Source organism: Salvelinus fontinalis, chromosome 4, assembly GCF_029448725.1.
Source record: "Salvelinus fontinalis isolate EN_2023a chromosome 4, ASM2944872v1, whole genome shotgun sequence".
Classification (NCBI taxonomy): Eukaryota; Metazoa; Chordata; class Actinopteri; order Salmoniformes; family Salmonidae; genus Salvelinus; species Salvelinus fontinalis.
In genome coordinates, this window is record NC_074668.1 from 49,996,930 (window position 1) to 50,010,515 (window position 13,586).

Here is a 13,586-nt window from a genome sequence, read left to right on the forward strand (position 1 = left end):
GCCATAAACTTTTGAACGGTAGTGTAAATATCAAACCACTGTCAGAATACCTTAGTATTTCATAAGTTTAACTTGTAGCAAATATAGAATACATTCGGGAAAAAACGCTGATAACAGTGTACAAATGAATCTAATTAGCTACAGTTGAAACTGGTTGATAAATTATAGCGTACATCAGCTGACTAACTGGAGCTGGCTAGCAACTGCTACACCATCAAATTGTATTTGACACATGCGCCGAACACAACAGGTGTAGGTAGCCTAGTGGTTAGAGCCAGTCAGGATGCTCTCGATGGTGCAGCTGTGGAACTTGTGGATCTGAGGACCCGAGGGGGAATAGGCTTTGTTGTGCCCTCTTTTTATTTTTATTGAACCTTTATTTAGGCAAGACAGTTCATCTACAGGATTGGTGGGTCCCCCTCGGGATGGTTGAGCTAACGTAGACTAATGCGATTAGCATGTGGTTGTAAGTAATAAGAACATTTCCCAGGACATAGATATATCTGATATTGGCAGAAAGCTCAAATTATTGTTAATTTAACTGCACTGTCCAATTTACAGTAGCTATTAGAGTGAAATAATACCATGTCATTGTTTGAGGAGAGTGTACAGTTATGAACTTGAAAAGTTATTAATAAACCAATTACACACATGTGGGCAGTCTTGATACAAAGTTTTGAACAGAAATGCAATGGTTTATTGGATCAGTCTAAAACTTTGCAAATACACTGCTGCCATCTAGTGGCCAAAATCTAAATTGTGCCTGTGCTCTTGCATTTCAAAGATGATGGTACAAAAAAATGTATGTATTTTTTATCTTTGTATTATCTTTTACCAGATCTAATGTGTTATATCACTCCTACATTTCCACAAACTTCAAAATGTTTCCTTTCAAATGGTATCAAGAATATGCATATCCTTGCTTCAGGTCCTGAGTTGCAGGCAATTAGATTTGGGTATGTCATTTTAGGCGAAATATGAAAAAAATGGTCCGATCCTTAAGAGGTTTTAGGAACAAATTCTTATTTACAATGACGGCCTACCCCGGCCAAACCTGGACGACACTGGGCCCATTGTGCGCTGTGATACAGCCTGGATTTGAACCAGGGACTGTAGTGACGCCTCTCGCACAGATGCAGTGCCTTAGACCGGTGCGCCACTCAGGAGCCAGCTCTTCACAACTGACTTGATGTGTTTGGACAATAATAGTTCATTGGTGATGTGGACATCAATAAATTTGAAGCTCTCAACCTGCTCCACTACAGCCCCGTCGATGAGAATGGGTGCGTGTTCGGTACTCCTTTTCCTGTAGTCCACAATCATCTCCTTTGGTCTTGGTCACGTTGAGGGAGAGGTTGTTGTTCTGGCACCACACGTCCAGGTCTCTGACCTCCTGCCTATATGCTGTCTCATCGTTGTCGGTGATCAGTCCAACCACTGTTGTGTCATCGGCAAACTTTGGCATTTGTTATGTTAGCTTTGAAAGCTTGTGACTTGTACTCGTCGGGAATGTTCCATGTCAATTAGCTAGCTAGTTTCTAACATAACAGCTTCCTAGTTAACTGTAGCAATCCGATTATGTTGACAATTGTGTAGGTAGTGTCTTATTGACACGTTGAGAAGTAATTACCAACATTGTCAAAATCTATTTTGACTGCAGCTTTCTTTTTCGTTGGGACCAATGGCGAGCATCAATGGGTGTAACTTGACATCGAGAAAACGCCCCAAATTGCGTTCTGCAATTACACTCTTCTCGTTTAATGCCTTGTGCGTGTAATTCGTCTTCTTCGCCACAAGGTGGCTGGTGTGTAATAAATGGTGGCATTAGAACTCCCTTAAAACCCCGTATGTTATTGTTGTAGGCCAGCTAGCTACAGCGCTTCGTCGCCGGTAAAATTCTGCCGCACCGAGGGATTTTAATCCACTCTGATTCCTCTCAGTTAATACTCTGTTCGCTTGTTTACGAGACTTTGGTTTTATATATTTTACAATGATTAGAAAGTAGATAGTTAGGTCATTCGATCTGAATTTTAGAGTCATCACTTTGCCGGGACAGGAGCAGCTAACAAGTCAGCCAGCTAACTAGTTAGCTAGTCAATTTAGCTAATACATTTTTTTTCCCATCAAGACGTCGATTGATACCACGGCTGTCATGGAAGACAAATCTTTTACGAAGGAATTAGATCAATGGATCGAACAACTAAACGAGTGTAAACAACTTACGGAGAATCAAGTCAGGAGTCTCTGTGAGAAGGTAACTTTAACTAAACCCAATTTGTTAGATTAGAGCTGAAATTATTGTTCGACGAGATTAGTTGGCTAGTTTGACGGTAGCTAACAATAGGTAGCTAACATAGCTAACTAACAGTAGCCAGATAGCAAGTATGCTTTGAAGCTAACGGTTTAGCTAGCTAACTCTCGTTAGCATGAATTGGGCCTAACCATTCAGCTAGCCAAACTGAAGCCTACATGGAATGACTAAACTATCCAGATGATTAACACCAAGATGACTAACCACAGTTAACGTACTTATTCAGGACGCCCTTCAATCAATCTATTTATGGATGTGCAAGGCTAGCTATCTGTTAATGATCTAACTAAATGTACATATTGTCATTTTGTGTTTTCAGGCCAAGGAAATCCTTACCAAAGAATCAAATGTGCAGAAAGTGCGATGTCCGGTCACAGTTTGTGGGGATGTTCATGGGCAGTTCCATGACCTCATGGAACTCTTCAAGATTGGGGGGAAATCTCCTGACACGAACTACCTGTTCATGGGGGATTACGTGGATAGAGGCTACTACTCAGTGGAAACTGTCACTCTTCTCGTCACATTAAAGGTATGCTTTTCACAACTCACGTTACACAACTAGGTGCACCAGACACCTTTATGATGATAATTCACTGTTGCTCAAGTAGCTAAGACCTGTATATGATGACAGATTACTTTTGGTGAAATGTTACAGGTCCGGTACCAAGAACGAATCACAATTCTGCGAGGAAACCATGAAAGCAGGCAAATCACACAGGTGTATGGCTTCTATGACGAGTGCTTGAGGAAATATGGCAATGCCAACGTGTGGAAATCCTTCACAGACCTGTTTGACTATCTCCCACTAACTGCACTTGTAGATGAACAGGTATTTTTGGTTTGAGTTTCCCTATTAAATCTGTATTTGTACAGTTTCACCAACTCAATATTTGAATAGTCAATATTTAATGGATGTGAATATGTTCTATTTAAGTCCTCCACACTAATGGCTAATTTCTAATCCAAATGGTACTTTTATATTGCCAGATCTTCTGCCTACATGGAGGCCTCTCTCCTTCAATAGACACTCTTGATCACATACGGGCTCTGGACCGCTTGCAAGAGGTCCCACACGAGGTAGATATATTATGTTGCACAAAGGGCATAGGTGTCATTCTCAAAGTCTTTCATGGCGCGCCAACATTAACTGTGTTCCTTTTATTTCAGGGTCCAATGTGTGACCTTCTGTGGTCAGACCCAGATGACCGTGGTGGCTGGGGTATCTCCCCTAGAGGTGCTGGCTATACCTTTGGTCAAGACATCTCTGAAACCTTCAACCATGCCAACGGACTCACCCTTGTGTCCCGTGCCCACCAATTGGTTATGGAGGTACAATATATTTTGTTAATCTGCTTTTACATTTTCAATCAAAGTTGTGTAATAATCTGAGTCAGTATTCACAATTTCCACACCTTGGGAGAAAACACAGGAGTTCAGACTGCCAGCAAAAAAAGCCCCATTTACATGTTGCTTATGAGTGCATTTCACACTACTTTGGGCTTATGATTGGTTTGTAAGGCTATGAATGTTTGTGAGCCTATGAATGTCCTGCTTAATGTTTGTGTCATCGCATATCAACTGCATTATACTTTAACCAGAAAGGTTATTTGGTTACTTTGCTAGCCTGTCAAGCTTTAGCATTCTAACAGCGGCATTCAAAATAGGTATTTTGCAATGATCAACCCCGTGTGGCTCAGTTGGTAGAGCATGGCGCTTGCAACGCCAGGGTTGTGGGTTCGATTCCCACGGGGGGCCAGTACAAAAAAAAAGTATGAATGTATGTACTTGTAAGTCGCTCTGGATAAGAGCGTCTGCTAAATGACGTAAATGTAAATCAACCAAATAATCTTAGCGACCATTCAATAAATAATCAAAACTTTAAGCGTTTGACAACCCAATTGTGTATATCTAGGCAAATTTCAATGTGCGCAGATGGCGAATGGCATTTGTGTTCCCACACCGGGGCCATTGTACTTGTTAATGACGTGAATAGCGACTTGAAGTATTTCTTTCTAATTCTTATTACCAGGGATGTTTGGAGACCTGCCACATTGTTAGGATTGTATATTATACAAGGGTGCAAACAATGCCTAACGACTGGTTCTTAATTGTTTTTCTTCAGGGATACAACTGGGGCCATGACAAAAATGTTGTCACCATTTTCAGTGCACCAAATTACTGCTATCGCTGTGGCAACCAGGCAGCCATCATGGAGCTGGATGATACACTCAAATATTCTTTGTAAGTATGAGTATTTCTAGTGACTTTCCTACTATTCCAATTGGGTAGATCAGACATCCAATGTTTGCACAAGTGTTGAGCAACAGAAAACAATCTGACCATATTTTCTTTTCTCAAACCCCTTCAGCCTACAGTTCGACCCGGCTCCTCGACGCGGAGAACCTCATGTGACTAGACGCACCCCTGACTACTTTCTGTAAATTTGAAGCCATCCTTGTTCAAGTACTGCACATCTAGATTTGAATATACTGTACAAGAGGGGTTTAATAAATGCATTCTACAGAAGATAATGGTATAGGAAACCTACAAAATAATAGCAAGAACCCCCTCTGCAGTTTAGAAAATGCTGTCATAATGCTGTGCTGATAAACATTTACAATACATGTTTAACTTTTTTTTTTTTTTTTTATACATGTTTTAAAGTGATTGAAATATGAAAGTATCAACATGGACCAAAATGTGCCATAAAATCTTAAGACATGTAAAACTTGCCTTTTTTTCTTTTTCTTTTTTTTACTTCAATAGAATACTATTTGGCCAATGTTGCTACAGAGTGTACGCAAGATGTGATAACCAAGTATTTTGTGGCCATTACAAGAAAGCCCCATACAAACCAGCCCATAGATTTAACTAACGTGTTCTTGTTGACACTTTCTTCATTCATTTCGGGGTATAAAAAAAAAAAGAACACTTAGTTTCGTTGGTTCTAAAAAAATAAAAAGCCAACAAAGATTAAATCCATGTTTTGTACCGCTCTGTGGTTCCTCACAATCTTAACTTCTGCATATCTAGCATTTCCAAGCACCTTTGCAGGAACTAGTTGCTTCTAAAGTGTGACCAAAACAAATCTCTACACACATGCAAGACGCATCTCACTTGACACAAAACATGAATCTAATCTCTTTCTGAATTATCTAGTTTTTATAGAAGCAACTGGAAATTGACATTAAAGTCCTTTTTTTTTCACCTAATTGAGAACAATGACAGTATCGCCAAGAACAGGTTAGTTAAATATATGGTCTGGTTTGTGTGGGGCTTTCCTGTAATGGACACAATCTTTGGTTGTAGACCAGCTAATGTTATCTGTAGCTACTTAAACTGACTATGGTATGAAATTATTTTTTTTGTTGCTAGATTGTAAATTTAGATTCCTAAAAGTCATTTAGCTTCTTAGGCCAAGTGGCATTCATAAAGATGACTTGCTCTGCTGAACATCTCAGCAACCTTATAATTTGAATAAAGATAATTAACATTTAACGGTCCTCTTATTGTCAGTTATCACTCGGGTCAGCTTTACAGTTTCCTGTTTCAGTAATGAGGCTGGAATAAAGGTACTTGAGGGCTTTTTACATTAAGCCACACTGAGCTGGGGTAAGTTTTGCCAAATTATGAAAAGGACAATGAAATTAAAATATATCCTTTCACACTGAGGCTGAAACTTTGCTGACCCTATACTGTTTCCTGACTATCAAGTTACCACACCACTTTTTTGCTATACCCCTTTCTCCATTTATTGCAATCAAGGATTGTAGGAGTTGGTGTTGCTATATCCATGGTTATAAGTACCAATGAAGTGCCTCGCTGGCAAAAGTGGAAATAAAAAATCCACTAGCAGGAACTAGCAAGCCCTGAGCACGGTTGTGGTAAAATATCCTTTATCAAACTAGCCTTACGGCATTTTTCAAGGATGAGCATTAAAAGCATTAAACGGGGAGGAGACCACTAAGACTGGCCATGTGAAGAAGTGCAGTTATAGTGGGGGGTTAACTGGTCAGGGCCACCCTAACTGGCACACCATGAATAGAGGGAAGTTGATGGCCAGCAATTTTGTAGCAGTGGTAATGGCCAAGCACGTTGCTCTGACGCTGCTAAAAAGTGGCCTCAGATCAGTCGTTGGATGGGGTGTTGTCCTCTTCGTTATGCCTCCCACTTTACAGACATCAAAATAGCTACAGGGATGGATGTGCAGGAGTCGGGGCTTTGGGTCATGGGGTCAGGAATCCTGGGTGCCTCACCGTATGGTCTGTTGGGCACCACAGTGGGGGTGGAGTTCAAGTATGGTGCAAGGGACCTTACCATTGAAGAGGCAGTGAAGTCGAAAGATTTTTATATCCAGGAGGAGGGAGGGTCTTATAGCCTCTGAAGACCATCCTTACTGGCACCAGGTCCAAGGGCAGATCCACATCACTGGAAGGCACACTTGCTTCTTCATTGTGTGGACACCAAAGCCTCCATCCCCATCCAGCGTGACATCTGGCAGACTCCAATAGTTTTCTAGGACCACATACTCCCAAAATTGGCACTGCAACAGTGAACATCTGTAAATATCTTGTGTTTTGGCACAATCCGTTTTTGTTCTTACCTTGATTTTATTCCAATCATTTTTTGTGTGGGGGGAGCACTGCATTAGCGTTCGTTGCGCCTCCTGTACCTGTTTTCAGGGAAGCCAGTGATCCAAAAATATTCCACAGTTCATACACACACACACTAGGCTCACAGAATAGGTTGTATTACATACACGTTTTGCTCAAAGCAGCCAACTAATGTAATGTAGTTAACGTAAGTCCAATCACAAAGACTGGTCTGAGTGGTCTCAGTTTCATTCAGTAGTACAACACAATTCACATTGCATTTTATCATGGACACAGTGGGAATTTATATCCGTGATGTTTAAATTATTTCTTGTTCCCTTTGTTGTGTAGAGCTTCCTTTTCTGGTAAATGCAGGATGGGAGAGACATCACTTCCAGCAGATCTCCTTGCTGAGGGTGGCGTTCATCATGCACGGCTTCTCGTGGGGTGAGCCTAATGTTCTAAAATCAAATATTAGTCACATGCACCGAATACAACAGGTGAAATGCTTACTTACGAGCCCCTAACCAACAATGCAGTTTAAAAAAAATACGAATAAGAAATAAAAGTAACAAGTAATTAAAGAGCAGCAGTAAAATAACAATAGCGAGACTATATACAGGGGGGTACCGGTACAGAGTGAATGTGCAGGGGCACCGGTTAGTCGAGGTAATATGTACATGTAAGTAGAGTTATTAAAGTGATTATGAATAGATAACAACAGAGCAACTGCGGATTAAAAGAGAGGGGGGGTAATTCAAAGTCTGGGTAGCCATGTGATTAGATGTTCAGGAGTCTTATGGCCTGGGGGTAGAAGCTGTTTAGAAGCCTCTTGGACCTAGACTTGGCGCTCTGGTACTGCTTGCCGTGCGGTAGCAGAGAGAACAGTCTATGACTAGGGTGGCTGGAGTCAGACAATTTTTAGGTTCTTCCTCTGACACCGCCTGGTATAGAGGTCCTGGATGGCAGGAAGCTTGGCCCCAGTAATGTACTGGGCCATACGCACTACCCTATGTAGTGCCTTGCGGGCGGAGGCCGAGCAGTTGCCATACCAGGCAGTGATGTAAACAGTCAGGATGCTCTCGATGGTGTAGCTATAGAATCTTTTGAGGATCTGAGGACCCATGCCAAATCTTTTCAGTCTCCTGAGGGGGAATAGGTTTTGTCGTACCCTCTTCACGACTGTCTTGGTGTGCTTGGACCATGTTAGTTTGTTGGTGATGTGGACAACAAGGAACTTGCTCTCAACCTGCTCCACTACAGCCTCATCGATGAGAATGGGTGCGTGCTCGGTCCTCTTATTCCTATAGTCCACAATCATCTCCTTTGGTCTTGGTCACGTTGAGGGAGAGGTTGTTGTCCTGGCACCACATGGCCAGGTCTCTGACCTCCTCCCTATAGGATGTCTCATCGTTGTCGGTGATCAGGCCTACCACTGTTGTGTCATCGGCAAACTTAATGATGGTGTTGGGGTCGTGCCTGGCCGTGCAGTCATGAGTGAACAGGGAGTACAGGAGGGGACTGAGCACGCACCCCTGAGGGGCCCCTGTTTTAAGGATCAGCAAGGCGGATGTGTTGTTACCTACCCTTACCACCTGGGGGCGGCCCGTCAGGAAGTCCAGGATCCAGTTGCAGAGGGAGGTGTTTAGTCTCAGGGTCCTTAGCTTATTGATGAGCTTTGAGGGCACTATGGTGTTGAACTCTAAGCTGTAGTCAATGAATAGCATTCTCGCATAGGTGTTCCTTTTGTCCAGGTAGGAAAGGGCAGTGTGGAGTGCAATAGAGATTGCATCGTCTGTGGATCTGTTGGGGCGGTATGCAAATTGGAGTGGGTCTAGGGTTTCTGGGATAATGGTGTTGATGTGAGCCATGACCAGCCTTTCAAAGCACTTCATGGCTACAGACGTGAGTGCCAGGGGTCGGTAGTAATTTAGGCAGGTTACCGTAGTGTTCTTGGGCACAGGGACTATGGTGGTCTGCTTAAAACATGTTGATATTACAGACTCGGACAGGGAGAGGTTGAAAATGTCAGTGAAGACACTTGCCAGTTTGTCAGCACATGCTCCCAGTACACGTCCTGGTAATCTGTCTGTGACTGTTGACCTGTTTAAAAGGTCTTACTCACAGCGGCTGCGGAGAACGTGATCACACAGTCTTCCGGAACAGCTGGTGCTCTCATGCATGTTTCAGTGTTATTTGCCTCGAGGCGAGCATAGCAGTAGTTTAGCTTGTCTGGTAGGCTTGTGTCACTGGGCAGCTCTCGGCTGTGCTTCCCTTTGTAGTCTGTAATGGTTTGAAAGCCCTGCCACATCCGACAAGCGTCAGAGCCGGTGTAGTACGATTCGATCTTAGTCCTGTATTGATGCTTTGCCTGTTTGATGGTTCATCGGAGGATATAGCGGGATATCTTATAAGCTTCCTGGCTAGAGTCCCGCTCCTTGAAGGCGACAGCTCTAGCCTTTAGCTCAGTGCGGATGTTGCCTGTAATCCATGGCTTCTGGTTGGGGTATGTACGTACGGTCACTGTGGGAACGATGTCGTCGATGCACTTATTGATGAAGCCAATGACTGGTGTACTCCTCAATGCCATCGGAGGAATCCCGGGAACATATTCCAGTCTGTGCTAGCAAAACAGTCCTGTAGCTTAGCTTCTGCTTCATCTGCTTCATCTGAGTCACTGGTGCTTCCTGCTTTAATTTTTGCTTGTAAGCAGGAAACAGGAGGATATAATTATGGTCAGATTTGCGAAATGGAGGGCGATGCAGAGCTTTGTACGCATCTCTGTGTGGAGTAAAGGTGGTCCAGAGTTTTTCCTCTGGTTGCACATTTAACATGCTGATAGAAATTTGGTTAGACAGATTTAAGTTTCCCTGCATTAAAGTAAAATACAGATTAAAACTCTCTAGGTAGATAGTGTGGACTACAGCTTATCATGAGATACTCTACTTCAGGCGAGCAAAACCTTGAGACTTCCTTAGATATTGTGCACGAGCTGTTATTTATAAAAATACATAGTCTGCCGCCCCTTGTCTTACCAGACGCTGCTGTTCTATCCTGCTGATACAGCGTATAAACAGCCAGCTGTATGTTCATAATGTTGTCGTTCAGCCACGACTCTGTGAAGCATAAGATATTACAGTTTTGAATGTCGCGTTGGTAGTTTAGTCTTCCACATAGGTCATCTATTTTATTTTCCAAAGATTGCCTTCCATTCTGCTAGCAAACGTGCAGTGGGGGTTTATTCGATCGCCTGCGAATTCTCAGAAGTCAGCCCTCGCTCCGGACCCTTTTTCTCCACCTTCTCTTCACGCAAATGACGGGGATCTGGGCGTGTTCCTGGGAAAGCAGCATGTCATTCATGTCGGACTCGTTAATGGAAAAAAAAGATTCTGACAGTTCGTGGTGAGTAATCGCAGTTCTGATGTCCAGAAGTTATTTCCGGTCATAAAACACGGTCTCCCATGTCTCCAGACCTGAAGATCTTAAACCCTGAATTGTGGTCAATGGCTTTGTCCGACACAGATTCTGTATACAGATCACTGCAGTATGTTATCACCACATTAGTTGCACAGTAGGTTTGCTTCTGCAGATCCATCGGTCATGTGCCTTTTATTGAGGAGTGGCTTCTGTCTGGCCATTCTACCATAAAGGCCTGACTTGTGGAGTGCTGCAGAGATGGTTGTCCTTCCGGAAGATGCTCCCATTTCCAAAGAGGAGCTCTCTTAGTGACCATCGGGTTCGTGGTCACATCCCTGACCAAGGCCCTTTTTTCCCCCTATTGCTCAGTTTGGCCAGATGGCCAGCTCTAGGAAGCGTCTTGGTGGTTCCGAACTTCTTCCATTTAAGAATGATGCAGGCCACAGTGTTCTTGGGGACCTTCAATGCTGTAGAAATTTTTTGGTACCCTACCCCAGATCTGTTCCTCGGCACAATCCTGTCTCGGCGCTCAATGGACAATTCCTTCGACCTCATGGCTTGGTTTTTTCTCTGACATGCACTGTCAACTGTGGGACCTTATATAGACAGGTGTGTGCCTTTCCAAATCATGTCCAATCAATTCAATTTACCACAGATGGACTCCAATCAAGTTTTAGAAACATCTCAAGGATGATCAATGGAAACAGGATAAACCTGAGCTCAATTTCGAGTCTCATAGCAAAGGGTCTGAATACTAAATAAGGTATTTCTGTTTTGTTTTTTAATACATTTGCAAAAAATTCTAAAAACCTGTTTTCGCTTAGTCATTATGGGGTATTGCGTGTAGATTGATGAGGATTTAAAAATATATATATTTTAGAATAAGGCTGTAACGTAACAAAATGTGGAAAAAGTCAAGGGGTCTGAATACTTTCTGAATGCACTGTATACAGTTGAAGTCGGAAGTTTACATACACCTTAGCCAAATACATTTAAACTCAGTTTTTCACAATTTCTGACATTTAATCCTAGTAAAGATTCCCTGTCTTAGGTCAGTTAGGATCACCACTTTATTTTAAGAATGTGAAATGTCAGAATAATAGTAGAGAGAATGATTTATTTCAGCTTTTATTTCTTTCATCACATTCCCAGTGGGTCAGAAGTTTACATACACTCAATTAGTATTTGGTAGCATTGCCTTTAAATGGTTTAACTTGACGTCAAACGTTTTGGGTAGCCTTCCACAAGCTTCCCACAATAAGTTGGGTGAATTTTGGCCCATTCCTCCTGACAGAGTCAGCTGGAGTAACTGAGTCAGTTTTCTAGGCCTCCTTGCTTGCACACGCTTTTTCAGTTCTGTCCACAAATTTTATATGGGATTGAGGTCAGGGCTTTGTGATGGCCACTCCAATACCTTGACTTTGTTGTCCTTAAGCCATTTTGTCACAACTTTGGAAGTATGCTTGGGGTCATTGTCCATTTGGAAGACCCATTTGCAACCAAGCTTTAACTTCCTGACTGATGTCTTGAGATGTTGCTTCAATATATCCACATAAATCTCCTGCCTCATGAGGCCATCTATTTCGTGAAGTGCACCAGTCCCTCCTGCAGCAAATCACCCCCACAACATAATGCTGCGGCCCCCGTGCTTCACGGTTGGGATGGTGTTCTTCGGCTTGCAAGCCTCCCCCTTTTTCCTCCAAACATAACGATGGTCATTATGGCCAAACAGTTCTATTTTTGTTTCATCAGACCAGAGGACATTTCTCCAAAAAGTATGATCTTTGTCCCATGTGCAGTTGCAAACCGTAGTCTGGCTTTTTATGGTGGTTTTGGAGAAGTGGCTTCGTCCTTGCTGAGCGGCCTTTCAAGTTATGTCGATATAGGACTCGTGTTACTGTGGATATAGATACTTTTGTACCTGTTTCCTCCAGCATCTTCACAAGGTCCTTTGCTGTTGTTCTGAGATTGATTTGCACTTTTCGCAGCAAAGTACGTTCATCTTTAGGAGACAGAGCGCTTTTCCTTCCTGAGCGGTTTGACAGATGCGTGGTCCCATGGTGTTTATACTTGCGTACTATTGTTTGTACAGATAAACATGGTACCTTCAGGCGTTTGGAAATTGCTCCCAAGGATGAACCAGACTTGTGGAGGTCTACATTTTTTTTTCTGAGGTCTTGGATGATTTCTTTAGATTTTCCCATGATGTCAAGCAAAGAGGGACTGAGTTTGAAGGTAGGCCTTGAAATACATCCACAGGTACACCTCCAATTCACTCAAATGATGTCAATTGGCCTATCAGAAGCTTTTAAAGCAATGACATAATTTTCTGGAATTTTCCAAGCTGTTTAGAGGCACAGTCAACTTAGTGTATGTAAACTTCTGACCCACTGGAATTGTGATACAGTGAATTATAAGTGAAATAATCTGCCTGTAAACAATTGTTGGAAAAATGACTTGTGTCATGCATAAAGTAGATGTCCTAACCGACTTTCCAAAACTATAGTTTGTTAACAAGAAATTTGTGGAGTGGTTGAAAAACGAGTTTTAATGACTCCAACCTAAGTGTATGTGAACTTCCGACTTCAATTGTATGTGAATGGACAAAGTCATTGATCACGTGACACCATTCATTCCTATGTGAAGACTCCAGGTATAACATAAGCTGACTTTCCTGGTACAACCAATATCCGATACAAACCGGTAGTTTTTGTTAAATATCCAACAGGAGTTGCTAGATCAGTCGGTTTCCGGAGAGTTAAAGGCTGTAGACATGTGGATTGAGTTCACATCATGTTCTTGAAAGCTTTTTTGATACAAGCACAAGTCAATCAGATGGTCATGGGGTTAGCCCAGGGGAGAACAACTGCCCCTTCTTGTTGAAGCCACGTAAATTCAAGGGTGACTTCAGCACTGCAGGTCATAGTTGCAGGCATTGTTTACAGAAAAATGGATCCACCAATACAGTGAATGGAAAAATGTAAATCTTTGTGGTCAATTTTTGTGTAAATTCCCAAAAATATTTAGGCTATCATGGTACCAATAATTGTTTCCAATACACCAGATGTATGTCCTTGAACCGATTATTTTAAAATTGCACAAAGAAGTAGAGGATAATGTAGTTGCTACTGGCAGCATGCAGTATTCCGGTCAGCCTTCAATTGGAGCTGTTCAATGAGAGGTGGCAGCACTGAGCCCAAATTCAACATCTACTTCTTGGAGTAAGCTCAAACTGCGCATGTTATGTCTCCATGAGACGCCATCAT

The 13,586-nt window shown here is 42.4% G+C and overlaps 1 protein-coding gene across 1 annotated transcript; it reads left to right on the forward strand.

Moving 5' to 3' along the window:
• The first annotated feature begins 1,794 nt into the window (after nucleotides 1-1,794).
• LOC129853933 (serine/threonine-protein phosphatase 2A catalytic subunit beta isoform-like) lies at nucleotides 1,795-5,809 on the forward strand. The gene is made up of 7 exons (XM_055920465.1): nucleotides 1,795-2,254; nucleotides 2,631-2,840; nucleotides 2,967-3,140; nucleotides 3,299-3,388; nucleotides 3,479-3,640; nucleotides 4,434-4,552; nucleotides 4,680-5,809. The coding sequence occupies exons 1-7, from the start codon at nucleotides 2,153-2,155 to the stop codon at nucleotides 4,750-4,752; spliced, it is 930 nt and encodes a 309-aa protein (XP_055776440.1). The 5' UTR covers nucleotides 1,795-2,152; the 3' UTR covers nucleotides 4,753-5,809.
• Nucleotides 5,810-13,586: the final 7,777 nt, after the last annotated feature.

Coding starts and splice junctions, on each gene's coding strand:
- LOC129853933 (XM_055920465.1), top strand. CDS start 2,153: ATGGAAGACAAATCTTTTACGAAGGAATTAGATCAATGGATCGAACAA. Junction 2,841..2,966: donor CTCTTCTCGTCACATTAAAG/GTATGCTTTTCA, acceptor GAAATGTTACAG/GTCCGGTACCAAGAACGAAT. Junction 4,553..4,679: donor GATACACTCAAATATTCTTT/GTAAGTATGAGT, acceptor AAACCCCTTCAG/CCTACAGTTCGACCCGGCTC.